We start from the raw sequence: 15,125 nt of genomic DNA, 5'->3' as shown, positions 1-15,125 counted from the left end.
TCACGCTATCAAATTTTTCTTCTTTTCTATTTTTTTCTTTTTATTTTTTTATTGCGCAATAGATTTATATTTATAACCTCTTAGTTTATATTAAAAATTATTTTTTTGTTTAACTACCCACTATCATGTATACTTTTACTTCTATTCTTTTAAAAATCCACTATGAAATTATAATTTATTGGTATATTTTATTTAGATAAATATCAATTTTATAAACAAAATTTAAAATCAACTCTTATACATAATAATTTCAACGATTATTTTTCAAAGATTTGGACAATGCTTCTTATTGTAAATTGAATGAGGTTTTTTGTTTAAAAAACCTTTTTTTAGGGTTTAACATAAGATAAAAATAATTGATTTAGCAAATCTGTCTTGATCTTTTTCTTGCGTTTCAACTTTGGAAAACTTTTTAACCAAAAAGACTGCCAGGCTTAGTCAATCAGGTAGCATAAGTTTTTAATAAAACAAAAAATTCTACCTCTAAAAAATTAAAGCAAAAGGGATAATAATATCAGAAACCTCCCTTCGGCTTTCTTTTAATATCACTTATTACTCCTAAAATTTTAAAAATACCATTTACCTGCTAAGACAAAATCTTGAAAAATCCTGAACTACACTTTTGCACTTTTTGTTAACCAAAAAGTGTTAACCAAAAATATTCTTAAATGATTTTATATGCTCCATTTTTATTGAGTTGCTTATCTATCAAAAGTTTCCTCTTCAGGAACCTAAATTCTCTAACTTTCCAATAATGCAGGCTGATGCCTCATTAAAAAGGGAAACCCCAATAAATATATGCAATGGGTTTAGTTGGCTCGGCAATAGTAGTTTTATACCAATATTCTTCCAGCTTATTATTTTTTTGCCAATAATCTGAGCAATTCGCCCATATTTTAGGGGATATCCATTTTACATCTCAACTTGTTACATCTGACCAGCTTGCTTTTATAATTGTCTTGCCATTCAAAGTTAAGTAGAAGGGATAATACCGTAAACCTCCTTTGAGATTTCTCTTAATATCACTTATCTTCCTTATTTTTGTTGTTTGAGTAACAAAATTAATAAAAATTCCAAACAACCCCTTTGCTCATTTTGCTAAATAAAAATGTTCCTAAGCCACTTGTTTACTCCAGAAAAAAAAAAATCACCACCTAAAAGCCAATCTCCAGTTATAGCTATACCATCACATCACACAGTTATACTATATTTGTAAATAAATATATTAGCAGCCATTATATACTTAAAAATGATTTCTTATGAGCCTTATTTTTTTTTTTCCAACCTTTTCTCAATCAATAATATAATTTTCTTGCAGGGCCCATGATTTGGATAAGTACTTTATGGAAAGTGTTTCGTGAATTGAATGTGTTGAAGGCGATGTTCAAAATGAAACACCTGAAGAACCCCCTTTGTTTTCCCTTTGTGAATGAGAAATTTGTGAAGCAACCAAAGATAAGTACAATAATGACTTTTTCTTTGTTTTGGTTTCTCTCTTAGTTACTGTGTCTGATGGATGTATTGTCTCTTAACCATCGCGTATGAATTCTGAAGATGATGGAGAAAAATGAGCATATAAAGCAGAAGACTTGAATACAAAAAGTCTTTTCATGAATACAAAGGGCATCAGAACAGAACTTTCCTTCTTTTAATGTGAAGTGGGAAAAATTAAGACAAGCACCTCGAATTCGCAATTTTCATCATGTCTTGGCTAGATTACAAAGGCAATTTTTTTTTTTTTTTTTTTTAACTTCTGCAGATGCTGCTTGGGCAACATTTTACTTCAACCTCGCTGCCAGTCACTTGTTTAAAAAAAATATAGTAATTGTTTGCTGCCGGCTTACAGCAATAGTTTTGTATCGACTCCTGTCAGAACAACATTCATCCAAAATTTTATTTTTTCAGCTATATTCTAAGTAATTAGTCTTAGGGATAAGGGAGCACGGCGGATTGAATTAGTAGCACAAAAGATATTAATAATTTCTTGTATACCAAACATAAAGGTGCAAATGAATTGAATCGAGTTGAATTTTAACCTAATCGAATTGATCCTCAAGTTAACTTTGCAAAACTTGAACTTGAGCTCGAACTCGACGAGTTCAAAATATCAAGTTTGAGTTCAAGTTCGAGCTGGAGCTTAAAAATATATATTAAATTTTTAAAAATAAATAAAATAGTATTTTTTAACAAATAATAAAATATTAGGATTATTTATATAATTTTACTATTAAAATAGAAATAAAAAATATATATAATCAAACTCGTGAGCCGCTCGCGAGCTAACAAGTTTGATATTTTTTAACTCGAGTTCAATTTACTTAGCTCGAGTTGAACTTGAGTTCGATATTGACTGAACTTGACTCGAGTTTTGCGAGCGATTCGATTCGTTTGCAACTCTAACCAAACCGATCAAGGTGTATCATTGCTTACAAATATTTAACCGGCCATTTCCTGCCAACCTATTCATTTAAGAAGCTATAATGAAATTTGACAGAAAAAAAAAAGGCTATGATGAAATGGGTTTTTTTATTTTTTATTTTTGGGCGGTTTGTTTTTTCTATTTGGTTTCCTAAAGGTACAAATAAGCACATCAAAAAATGGGAAAACTGCACAAATGACCCTCATATTTGAGTTTTGTAGTCTTTTAATTACTCACTTTTAGAATGATTCATTTTGATCCCTTGCATAAGAGATTTCACACTTTTTCAATCCACACTGTTACTATGGTATTTTTTGACCCTTCACATATCCAAAATGTCCTATTTTTGTCCCAATTCTCATTTTTAGCTACATTTTTACTTTTGATCCTAACTTTGACAAAGGTTTTCATCAATGTGGTAATGTGGTATACAAGCCTTCAGTGACCTTGTTTACAGATCTGCCCGGCAGAGGACCTATCTTTCTCGTGACAACTGAATAGCTTCTTGATCTTGTGTAGATTCATCAGCCCAGAGAAACTGGTGGGACATGAGAACGAGTTCCTGATTTTCTTACTTCTTCAAGCAGCTCCCACTCTGCCCATCTTGCAAATGATCCCACTGCCTGCAGTTTACAACTTCTGCCATTTTTGGACGGTCTTCTGGTGTTGAGTTTCGGTGCAAAGCACTGCAACCTGAAGAATTGTCTCGAGGAACACATATTTCCTAAACAGTAGCAAGGAGAGTTACTCAGCTTTGCTACTGAGACCATCCGGAGTAGGAATAGACACATGGAGCGTTCCTGAACAGTATTCTGATCTTACATTTCATCTATATGCCTACTTGAGTTTTTCTAATCTCTTTAACACCTGACAAAGCTTTGAGCAATTTAAATGATAGAAAAATACCTTAGAGCCAGAGACATAAACCCTCAGAATTGCTTTGCGCTTAGCTTAATAAGTTTCTGCCAAAAAAAAAAAAAACAATTTTCGATGGACATTTTTGGTGCTAAACTAGAGTGTTATGTGTAGTAGTCCTTTCCAAATAACCAACAGTGTAGAAATATTTATAGTTTTTGTCAATTACTAATACAAGAATTTACAAAGAACTACAGCAGTGAGAAACATGATTCATTAGAGTGCTAGGCTAACGCTCTCCTTTACAATGAACTACTGCACTGTTGAACATGATTTGTAAGATTGCTACGCTAAACATTTGAACCACTCTCCAGTTAATGCAGGAGGCAGAATCAAATGCATCCAGGGTGCAAACCAGAGGTGCTGAATTGTTTGAACACGATGTCTATTCCCCAGAAGTAGAAGATCAAGGTCAAAATGATTTCTGAACTCACAGTTGCCAGAGAAACAAACTTTTTAATGGCATAGGATATTTGGAGCCAGAGCTACAGCCAAAAAGGACATGAATCCCAAGGATGTATAAGGTGATACTTTAGGAGAACTAAAACCCGAAAGGAAGAAAGTTAGCAGCAATGGGATTGAGTAAAGCAAAAGTAGGAAATCCAATCCTAAAAGTTTTGAAGCAACTCAGATCCCACATTAGAGCTCTCAGTTTAGAATCTAATAGCTCACTGCACATGGTAATTTTTCAAGAAAACCCTATCAAGAAGAAAATTACACAGTTAGGAAGGAGGTGGCGGTGAATTTGGTGGTAGTATTGAAGGTAAATCATAGGATGGTTCAATTTCTTCAAAAAGGCAATTCAAACCCAGGTGACCCAATTTAGATGAACATGCTTCAAGATCCAATCAAATTCAAATCCAATTGAGGAAAAGGTTCTGGCATCTCAATTCAATCGATGGAAGGTTGAACCTCTTTTGAATTTAAGGTTGAATTTGTAATGGATGTTAAACCAAAGTTCATCTAAATTGGCATTTCATTATAAAGCAACTCAGTGCGTGCCATGGATGCTCACTCTTATATTATCTACTTGAATATAGAAATGTAAGTTGGCAAAACTTTGGGTGCAAGACAACCAACTCAAACACCAAGAAAAACTTTCAATTAAATTAAAATTTGAACTAGAGACAGCCGACTTCAGAAAAAATGACTTCCTAAATGACTTAGCAGAAACGAAGCCTGCCAAAGAAAAAGCTTCAAAGGGCTAATATCCAACGTGACATAAATTTAAAGATTAGTTTGCAATCACTTTAGACTACAAATAACACTTTGACACAAGAACTATAATGTAAAGCTTTAACCAAAAATGCTAAATATACAAATGAATTTAGCTTGGTTAAAATATTTTTGACCATTTCATTATGCACAATTAAGAATTTTAGAGGAACATAATAATGCTGCAATACTGAGTTACAGTCATATTGCACGATGATTCTGCCTAAATTTTGAAAAGTGAATGAGATACTCACATGCTCTAGCAGTAGATCATCCTCCTTCAAGCCAAAAGAAATCTATTGCACACTGACCAGTTGCAAGTTCCAGAAGATGTTATACCATAGCCAAATGCACTGTCTTCTCTAAAGAGTTTCCAGTCAACAAATATTCAGCGGCAATGTGTCCCATGGTTCCCCGGACTTGATTTGTGATGTGTGTTAGTTTGTAATCACCAGCTTTACAAGCCCAAAATCTCCAAGAACAGAGTCAAAGTCACCATCCAGGGCGATAGTTGCAGCCCTCAATCTCAGTTTATGATTTTCAAATTGCAATGCTCATATAGGTATTCTAGGCTCTGTGCAGTACCAAAAGCTGTTCTTTTCCAATTAGTCCAGTCTAGGCCTTTCTCTCCAGGTTTTCCAGGTTTGAGGTCTGTAAAAGGCAGAAATAGATATTTAACAATAGCTGAATGGGGTTCATATGACTGCAGATCATGCCTAATAGTAACCAGAAAAACAACTAACTCGCTTTTGCGCCTCTGTGACCATCAATATTCAGCCAAACAACTTTTACGACTAACAGATGCTGGATATTAATAATAGAGATGTTTCATTCAATGTTTCGATTAAGCAGAACTGTGATAAACAAGGAACAGACATGTCAATGTCCTGGAAACGTAATCTACATTTAACTAATGGACGCATACTTATGTCCAGAAATGCAGGTTCTTTCACATAAAGCCATTATTGTTTTAGAAAGTCAAGAAGATGATTTAACAGTATCAACCATTAATAGTATTAATCTAGCAGGGCAATAGCAGCATCATTCAGTCACCCCAATAAGAAAGTTCCGAAAAATCTCAAGTATCATGTCATGGACCTCACAAAATTTGACCACTATAGCTCAACCAAAACACTAAATGTAGAGAGAGATAAGTGAGAACAGGAAAGTGCAAACCTAGATAATGTTAGTTCCAGCACAATTAAAGTTTAAGGGCCAAAACATCAGGACTACCGAGTTGTAACTAATGTGAAGGTCCCATTCATCCCCCAATCATGGACATCTTGCTATCAGGATCAATCTTCAGCATCAACATAAGTAGAGAAGGATTGTTCTGTCTTCCTGCAGATGAATCAAGTAAAACGGAAAAAGTAGATGAATCCAGCAAGAATTCTCTCCGAACCATTTCTTCATAATACACCACTGCATCATCATAGTGACCTCCCCTCAAAAGTCCTTGCAAAATAACATTGAACATGACACTGTGCCAGCAACCATTCTCTTCCATTTTCTCGAAAAGCTCTTTAGCTTCTGCAAGCAGGCTTTCTGAAAGAAGGCCAGCAATCATTGGGGTGTATGTTTTCTCATCAAGGTCCAATCCTTTATGGCAGAGACTGTTGAGAGATCACCAAGGAATGCGGCTTCTCTGCCAGATTCATGATCTCTGAGGTGTTTCACTAAAAATCACCACGAGAGTTCTCCTAAGGCTCAGTTGCAACAAAGATGAAAAGCGATAACAGGATCAAATGCAAACCTAATTAATGTTTTTTCCAACAAATTAAAGTTTAGGGGCCAAAACACTGCAGGACCAACATCTTACAACTAATGTGAAGGTCCTCTTTGTCCCCCATCCATGAACTTCTTGCTATTGGGATCAATCTTCAGCATCAACATTAGCACAGAAGGATTGTTCTGATTCTCAGCAGATAAATCAAGTAAAATGGAAAATGTAGATGCATCCAGCAAGAATCCTCTATGAACCATTTCTTCATGATAGACCATCGCATCATCATAATGACCTCCCTTAAGGAGTCCTTGCAGAATGACATTGTATGTAACACTATTTGCCAAGCTACCCTTCTCTTCCATTTTTTCAACGAGCTCTTTACCTTCGATGAGCAGACCTTCTGAAAGCAGGCCAGCAATCATGGTGTTGTACGTTATGACATCAGGGTCCAATCCTTTAAGGGAGAGATTTTTGAAAAGATCTCGGGCACTATCGAGCCTCCTGCATTTGCACAACCCATCAAGCATGATATTGTACATTCTAATGTGAAGATCTGTTCCATCGGCTTCGGTTGCATGGAATAACTGCAATGCTTCGTCGACATGTCCAGTCTTGCATAACCCATCCAACATCACGCAGTAAGTGTGAAAATTAGGCTTTATGCCAGAAGCTTGCATCTCATCAAAAACTTCTCTTGCACTAGGATACATTCCTGCGCTAAATAACCCCTGCAATACAGTGGTATAAACAACAATATCACATGATAAACCTTTATGCCGAATCTCTTGAAAGAGATTCATGGCTGCTTCCACTTTCTTGTTCTTGTTATAGGCATTTATTAAAACAGCATAGCTATGAGCATCTGGAGTAAGGCCGCTAGCAACCATAGTATCGAATACTCTCCTTGCTTCATCTATTCGGCGTTGTAAACAATATCCATCCATTAAGGAATTGTATGTGACCACGTTGGGATTCTGACCTTGCTGAATCATGATGCCGACTACCTCTTCAGCATCTTTTGCATGTCCTTCCTTGCACAATGCATCCACCACTATATTAAAAGTAATAACATCTGGAACAATTTTGTAATCCTTCATGTCAGAGAAGAGCCTTTTAACCTCCTTCCATTTACTTAAATTGCAGAAACCTTGAATCAAACAATTGTAAATGACAACATCTGGGGGAATGCCCTTTTCAAACATCTCCTGTAAGAGGGCAAGAGCTTCATCAACCATTTTATCCTTGCACAAGCTGTCAATGATTGCACCATACACATAAACGTTGGGCTTACATCTTCTTCTTTTTTCCATGAGTCTTAGGAATTCAATGGCCATTTGAGTGTTGCCCGCCTTGCAGAGCCCATCTATCACAACCAGAAAGATAACTTCATCGGGCTCGCAAAGTTTTTCGAATATTATCTTTTTAAATAATTCTTGTGCCTGGGGAATCTTACATTCTCGAAAGAGTCCTCTGAGTAGAGTACTAAAGGTGACTGCATCAGGGACAAAACCACGTTTGAAGAAGCCAGCCAATGTAGAAAAAGCTAAATCCACTCGGCCCACCAAGCAGCAACAATTAATCACAAGAGTGAGGGTGTAATCATCAATAGGAATGCCCTTGGCAGACATATCTCTAAAAAGGGAAATAACTGAAGAATAATGATTCTTCATCTTAACAATACAAGTCAGCAGTTGATTGAATCGTATAACAGAAGGCAGAGGCCTCATCCGGACCATCCGCTCGAACAAGCTCAATGCATCATCAAGACTGTTGACATTATTAAGATCATTCCTTAATTCAGGTTGAAATTTCAGAGCTTTTCCAGAAGAACTCTTAACCTTACCACTAATAGCAGAATAAAAAGCCAAATGGGATTTATGGTTTGGGAATGCAGAGAGAAATGATGCAATAGTACAACCTGCAGGAGCAAGAGTACCTGATGAAGCCCCTGCTCCCTGAGACCGAGCAATGGAAACAATCACCGCAGAAGAAGCTCTTCTCTTCATCGTCATCATCTTCTACCCCTTCAGCTGATGAGGATTTTAAATTGTTCTGAAATCTGAAATTTGGGTGAATTAATTACCGGGATTTGAGGCAAATTCTGAAGCCCTGATGTTTCTGGTTTTCAGGTTGATTTTGTCTGGTACGATGTCGTATCTGATCTCATGTTGGCTGAACCCCCTCCCTTTTTTTTTTTTCCCCCCCTTTTAACGGCTCGTTTGAAAGGAGGTAGGTAGAATTAATTATAAATTATCCGAGCCAAAAGTTGGCCTGTGACATTAAAATATCGGAAAAGAAAAAAAAAACTTTCTGTACTTCAGTATAATTTCGATTCTTCAAATTACACTTTAGTCATGTATAGATATAAAATTAATTTTAAAACAATATGACAGTGAATTAACCTTTTATATTTCGGGATGATTTGGATTCGTCTGATGCACTTAATTATCTATAGATATAAAATTGATTCTAGTACATCAATTTAGGTGATACAGACATTAGTCAAGTAACTATGATGTCGCGATTGAACTCTCAATTTCTCTTCTTTCCTCCTCCTGCCTTGTAATGCTATGAAAAAAATACCACACACTGTTTCTTCTCGAACATTATGAATAAAACAAAGTTTATGTGGTAAAATAAATCTATTATTTTTGTACAAACTGGTTCCATTTCTGTGAAAGCAAAAGCAAATTTGGGAGCATTATTTATGCACGTTCGAGTGAATACCAAATGTTAATGGTTTTGATTTGGGAGCTATAGAAGCATCATTCATCCACTTGGATCTCAAGCATACCACTTTGGAGTTCCAGGAATTTGACTCCTATAAGGCTCAGTTGCAACAATTCTCACTCAAAAACAGCAAGATGAACATCAAATTTACATCTTCCTTCCTGAGAAGTTCTGTACATCTAATATCACCATGCCGACCTGCACGAGAATGAAAGGTAATAGGAATTTTGCGAGCATAAGCATGTTTAAGGCGGGACAATATGATCCAGTGGTCACAAGGGATTTTAAAATATAGTTGGACATAAAGGTTTACCTTCAACGGAAGGAATATGAATACTTTTCTGAAGACAAAAAAGTTGCGAAGAGTGAGAATGTCCTCTTAGTCCTTCAGCCACTGGTTTCTTCACTCTAGTTGTTCCCTAGTTCAGTTCCAATGTCTTCTTAGTCCTCCATCCACAAGTTTCTTCACTCTAGTTGTTCCCTAGTTCAGTTCCATGCTTGGAAAAATGTGCTTCAAGCCTTCACTTCAGCAGATGAATATTCAATTCTATTGCCGGTTGGATTTTTTAATACAAACAGTAAGGCATGCCCTACAAGCGCAAAAACAATGTTAAGCACAGAACCAAATGGATCAAAGGGCGAGAACAAGAAAGAGGTAGTCAGAATCTAACAAGTGCGCATCTGATTCAGGCACCTCACTTGATTATCATACAGAACATTCTGTTTCTTCTCTGAAATTAAAAATCTGGGCAAATTAAATTATGTAAAATTTAACTATATCATGGTTATTTCCTAGCTAGTTTATTAAACAATCGCGTGCCAAGGTACAAAGTTCTTTAAGACATTTTTTAAGTGACAGCAGTACAAGAGGAAGTAAGAATCAAGCAATACAGTGGACGATAAATAACAGACGTGGATATCCTGGACAAGTAATCATTCTCCAACTAAGGTTTAGGATGTGCACTCATGTGCAGATATGCATGTTCAACACATCAACCATCAAAAGTTCTAGAGACTCAAGAAGATGATTTAAGAGGACCAACCATTAGTAGTATTCTTATTCCACAACTACAGCAGCATCATTCATCCACTCAAAAAGAAAGAGTTCCAACAAATCTCGATTACAGACTTCACAAAATATGACCAAGAGACTCCTCTAAGGTCCAGATACAACACTTCTCAAATACCAAAAAGATGATGAGTGACAACAAGATCAAAGGCAAACTTACATAATGTTGATTCCAACAGAAAACAGTTTAGGAGCCAAAAAAAAGGAGGACCAACAAGTTGCAACTAATCTGAAGGTCCTTTTCTATCCTTCATTCTTTAGTTTCTCAATCTCAGGATCAATATTAAGCATCAATTAATTTGCAAAAATATTAATTCATGGAAACAGATATGCAAGGACAGAATCCAACCATGAGCAACTTATTGACTGATTTAAAAATATTTATTTGCCTGACACAGCAAGGAGTCACACAGCATCAACTGAGGCTATCTACATCAGGAATCGGTACAAGGAGAGTCCCTCAACAAACTTTTTTACCCAAGCACTTTCATCAGTTTTTCTAATTTTAGGATTCTGATCTCTTTCTAGCACATCTTATAATTCACAATAGGTTTTAGCTAGTCATCTATCTAATAGCTGACAAATTGACCAAAATGCCGACAAAACTTCCTATCAATTCAAATGAGAGATTAAATGACCTTAAGACGTAATCATTAGAGTTGCTTTATGCTTGTGTGAATTTTAACGAGTTGCTGTGGAAAAAAATTCTTCTTTGACTTTTTTCGAGCTAACCTGGCATAATAATTGCAGGCCACAAATCATATACCAACACTTAGCATTTGTCAATTTAACAAGAACTTAGAAAGTAGTGCTGCAGTACCAAAAGCAATTCATAAGAGTGCGCTATCCTAAACATTCAATGATTCTCCTGTTATTTATAGGAGGCAAAACCAGAACACATCCAGGGTGTACTGACCAACAGGTAGAGCGACAAGGTTTTTTGGTTAGGTGGCCAGGGGTGCCAATTTTCTTGTAGAAGATGTTTATTCCTCAAAAAGTAGAAGATAAAACCAAAATGATCCCAGAACTCAAAATTGGCAAAGAAATAAACTACTAAATGGTGTAATACTTCATACACTCTAGAGCTACAGCCACGAATGATGTGAATCCCAAAGGTTGTGTAAGGTGATCCTTTTGCAGAACTAAATGCTGAAAGGAAGAAACTACTGCATCAAATATACACAAGGTGGCATACAGCAAAAATAAAAAATCGAGTTGCACTTTTTGAGAAAACCCAATCAAGCGAAAACTTAGGCAATTGCGGAGGAGGTGGTGTGATATTGGTGGTGCTACTGAAAATAAATCACAGGATGGCTCAAGTTCTTCGATAAGGCATTGGACATCCATTCCAGCCTCGACTCAGATGAACTTGGTTCAACATCCAACCAAATTCAAATTTAATTCCCAAATGGTTTGGTCTAGCATCACAACCCAATCGATGGCAGGATAAAGCTCTTTTAAATTAAAGTTGGCATTGGATGGGATGTTAAACGAAAGTTCATCTAGATCGGGGTTTCCTTGAAATGCAACCCAGTTCTTGCCCACAGAGGTTCTCTCTTGTATACTAGCATAAATTTAATGACAGCTTACCTCCATGCATGTGAAGACACTATGGAAGAATAATACTTTCTGAGCTAAACTTAAGCTGAATTTGGAATAATACTAACTCAGAAAGCATTTCTTAAACTCATTCTACAAACATTTCTACAAAGCCTCATTTAAATCTCCACCACAGGACAAAAGTTAAGTTGTCAACATGAGCAAGAAGAATTATTCTTCTTAACGGCATCCAAAAACATGCTACTGTCATTCTCTTTGCAACACATGACCCCATTGCAAATTATTGCATGCAGTATCAAAGCCATACAAATAAAGATAAAGAAGAAGTCTTGAGAAGAAGTCGTACAAATTATTGAAGTTTTCCATGAAAAGATAAAGAAGAAGTCTTGAGAAGAAGTCGTACAAATCCAATTAACTGCACCAACTTTCTGTGAACTGATACACCTAACAATTGAACTTCCCTAAGGAATGCAGCTTCACCACCAGACCGATGCTCTCTGAGGTATTTCACAAAATATCACCAAGAGGCCTCCTCTAAACAAAGATGATAAGTGACAAAAGGATCAAATGTGAACCTTATTAACATTTCTACCAGTAAATTAAACATCAGGGGCCAAAAAACTGCACGACCAACATGTTACAACTAATGTGAAGGGCCTCTTTGTCCCCCATCCATGAACTTCTTGCTATCGGGATCAATCTTCAGCATCAACAATAGCACAGAAGGATTGTTCTGATTCGCAGCAGATAAATCAAGTAAAATGGAAAACGTAGATGCATCCAGCAAGAATCCTCTATGAACCATTTCTTCATGATAGACCATCACATCATCATAATGACCTCCCTTAAGGAGTCCTTGCAGAATGACATTGTATGTAACACTATTTGCCAAGCAACCCTTCTCTTCCATTTTTAAAATGAGCTCTTTACCCTCGATGAGCAGACCTTCTGAAAGCAGGCCAGCAATCATGGTGTTGTATGTTATGACATTAGGGTCCAATCCTTTAAGGGAGAGATTGTTGAAAAGATCTCGAGCACTATCGAGCCTCTTGCTTTTGCACAACCCATCAAGGATGATATTGTACATTTCTATGTGTAGATTTGTTCCATCAGTTTCCATTGCATGGAATAACTGCAATGCTTCATCGATATATCCAGTCTTGCATAACCCATCCAACATCACGCAGTAAGTGTGAAAATTAGGCTTCATGCCAGAAGCTTGCATCTCGTTGAAAATTTCTCGTGCACTAAGATACCTTCCTGAACTAAATAACCCCTGCAACACAGTGCTATAAATAACAATGTCAGGTGTTAAACCTTTACGTGGAATCTCTCAAAAGAGCTTCATGGCTGCTTCCAATTTCTTGGTCTTGTAATAGGCATTTATTAGAATACCATAGCAATGGAGATCGGGTGTAAGGCCGCTAGCAACCATGGTATTGAAGACTCTCCTTGCATCATCTATTCGCCTCTGTAAACAGTACCCATCCATTAAGGAACTGTATGTGACCAGGTCGGGATTTCGACCTTGCTGGATCATGATCCGGACTACCTCTTCAGCATCTTCTATATGCCCTTCCTTACATAGTGCATCCACCACTATATTAAAAGTAATAACATTTGGAACAATTTTATAAACCTTCATCTCAGAAAAGAGCTTGTCAACGTCCTTCCATCTGCTTAAGTTGCACAGACCTTGAATCAAACTACTGTAAGTGACAACATTCGGGGGAATGTCCTTTTCAATCATCTCCAGTAACAGGGCAAGAGCTTCATCAACCATTTTATCCTTGCACAAGCTATCCATGACGGTATTATACATAATTGCATCAGGTTTACAAGGACTTCCTCGTTTTTCCATTGCTCTGAGGAATTCAATGGCTGTTTGAGTGTTTCCTGCCTTACAGAGCCCATCTACCACAATGCCCAACATAGTTTCATTGGGTTTACAAAGTTTTTCCTTGATTATCTTTTTGAAAAATTCTTGTGCCTGAGGAACCTTATGTTCTCGAAAGAGTCCCTTAAGTAAAGTGCCAAAGGTGACCACATTAGGAACAAAACCACGTTTGAAGAAGCCAGACAATGTAGAAAAAGCTAAATCCACTCGGGCCACAACGCAGCAACAATTAATCATTATATTAAGGGTGGCCTCATCAACAGGAATGCCCTTGACACACATATCTCTAAAAAGGGAAATAACTGAAGAATAATGATTCTTCAGCTTAGCAATACAAGTCAGCAGTTGATTGAATTGAATAACAGAAGGCAAAGGCCTCATCCGGACCATCCGCTCGAACAAGCTCAGAGCATCATCAAGACTGTTGACATTATTAATATCATTCCCTAATTCAGATTGAAATTTCAGAGCTTTTTCAGAAGAACTCTTAAATTTACTACTAATAGCAGAATAAAAAGCCAAATGGGGTTTATGGTTTGGTAATGCAGAGAGGAATGATGCAAGAGTAGTACAACCTGCAGGAGCAGGAGTACCTAATGAAGCCGCTGCTCCGTGAGACCGAGCAATGGAAACAATCACCGCAGAAGAAGCTCTTCTCTGCATCGTCTTCGTCTTCATCATCATCATCCCCATCGTCTTCCGTTCTGAAATGAACTAATTACTGGGATTTTTTCAGGCAAATTCTGAAGCTCGGTTGTTGAAATTTATTTTCTGAGGTAAATTCGGGCAATTGCGTTTGCCTTCTCAATTACGACGTCGTCACAGTGTCGGATATTAAAGCTCAATCAAAAGCCTAGCAATGCCCAAACCTCTTTTTTTATACAATAATAAAACAAGAGGCTACTTTGTAGCAGGCCGGTGGGATGATATTGTAAACACCAAAATTTTAATAATCCTTTCTTATTTTTTATTTCATTTCGTTTTTACCTATTTACCTTTTAATTCTCATTTCTAAGGAAATTTTATTTATTTTTTTGGTTTTGCAGGAAAAAAAAAAAAGAAATGAAAAATGCAGTTTAAAAAAAAAAAGTTTCAGAAGAAAGAGCCATCCAATGGCTCAAGGTTTCTGAAGAAAAACCCATCTCTCATCCTCACCTTTGAGGTGAGGTGAGGGTTTAGGAGAGTTGGTTCCATGTAAAAGGAGGCAAAAACGCAGCCCTAAGAGAAGAGATCGGAGGGGTGGCGGCTGAGAAAGAAAACACAGAGAAAAGGAGAGAGAAAATCGAAGGAAAAGGAAGGAAAGAGCAGAAATTTTTTTTCGGTGAAAAGTTTGAGCCAGGGCTGAGTTCTTGCTCATTTCCAGTCTCGATAAGGCTTTTTGTGGGGAGATTTCTGTTTCTGGGAAAACTACGTCATCAAGGGGAAAGTCTTATTTAGAAAATTTCCCCAAAAAACAACTCAAAACCTCTCTAATCTCAACCCGAATTCACCAGCTCGCCAACACTTGGACGTTTCAGCAGCAAAAGTTTGGTTCAGCTTCCAGCAATCGGATCCATTCTTTCGAGGTTCAACAGTTGTTTCGCCCGTTTAAAGC

At 36.8% G+C, this 15,125-nt stretch overlaps 1 protein-coding gene and 1 pseudogene across 7 annotated transcripts; both read right to left on the bottom strand.

The window, feature by feature from the left end:
* Nucleotides 1-2,507: 2,507 nt before the first annotated feature.
* On the bottom strand, nt 2,508-8,442 carry LOC113698253 (uncharacterized). Of its 7 annotated transcripts, XM_027218007.2 has the most exons (4): nt 5,726-8,442; nt 4,804-5,200; nt 3,326-3,381; nt 2,508-3,143 (listed from the first exon to the last, which is right to left on the bottom strand). In XM_027218007.2, exon 1 carries the CDS (start codon nt 8,288-8,290, stop codon nt 6,371-6,373), a length of 1,920 nt encoding a protein of 639 aa, XP_027073808.1. In that variant the 5' UTR covers nt 8,291-8,442; the 3' UTR covers nt 2,508-3,143; nt 3,326-3,381; nt 4,804-5,200; nt 5,726-6,370. The 7 variants fall into 7 exon arrangements, with proteins under 7 accessions (XP_027073808.1, XP_071914348.1, XP_027073804.1 ...); XM_072058247.1 differs by having other exon boundaries at nt 3,326-5,200; XM_027218003.2 differs by having other exon boundaries at nt 2,508-3,381.
* A 452-nt stretch (nt 8,443-8,894) lies between these two features.
* Nucleotides 8,895-14,355, bottom strand: LOC113698518 (uncharacterized; annotated as a pseudogene).
* Between the last annotated feature and the right edge of the window lie 770 nt (nt 14,356-15,125).

This window comes from Coffea arabica, chromosome 7c, assembly GCF_036785885.1.
Source record: "Coffea arabica cultivar ET-39 chromosome 7c, Coffea Arabica ET-39 HiFi, whole genome shotgun sequence".
In the NCBI taxonomy this organism is placed as follows: Eukaryota; Viridiplantae; Streptophyta; class Magnoliopsida; order Gentianales; family Rubiaceae; genus Coffea; species Coffea arabica.
The sequence above is the reverse complement of the archived record's forward strand: the minus strand, read 5'-3'. Positions and strand labels throughout refer to the sequence as shown.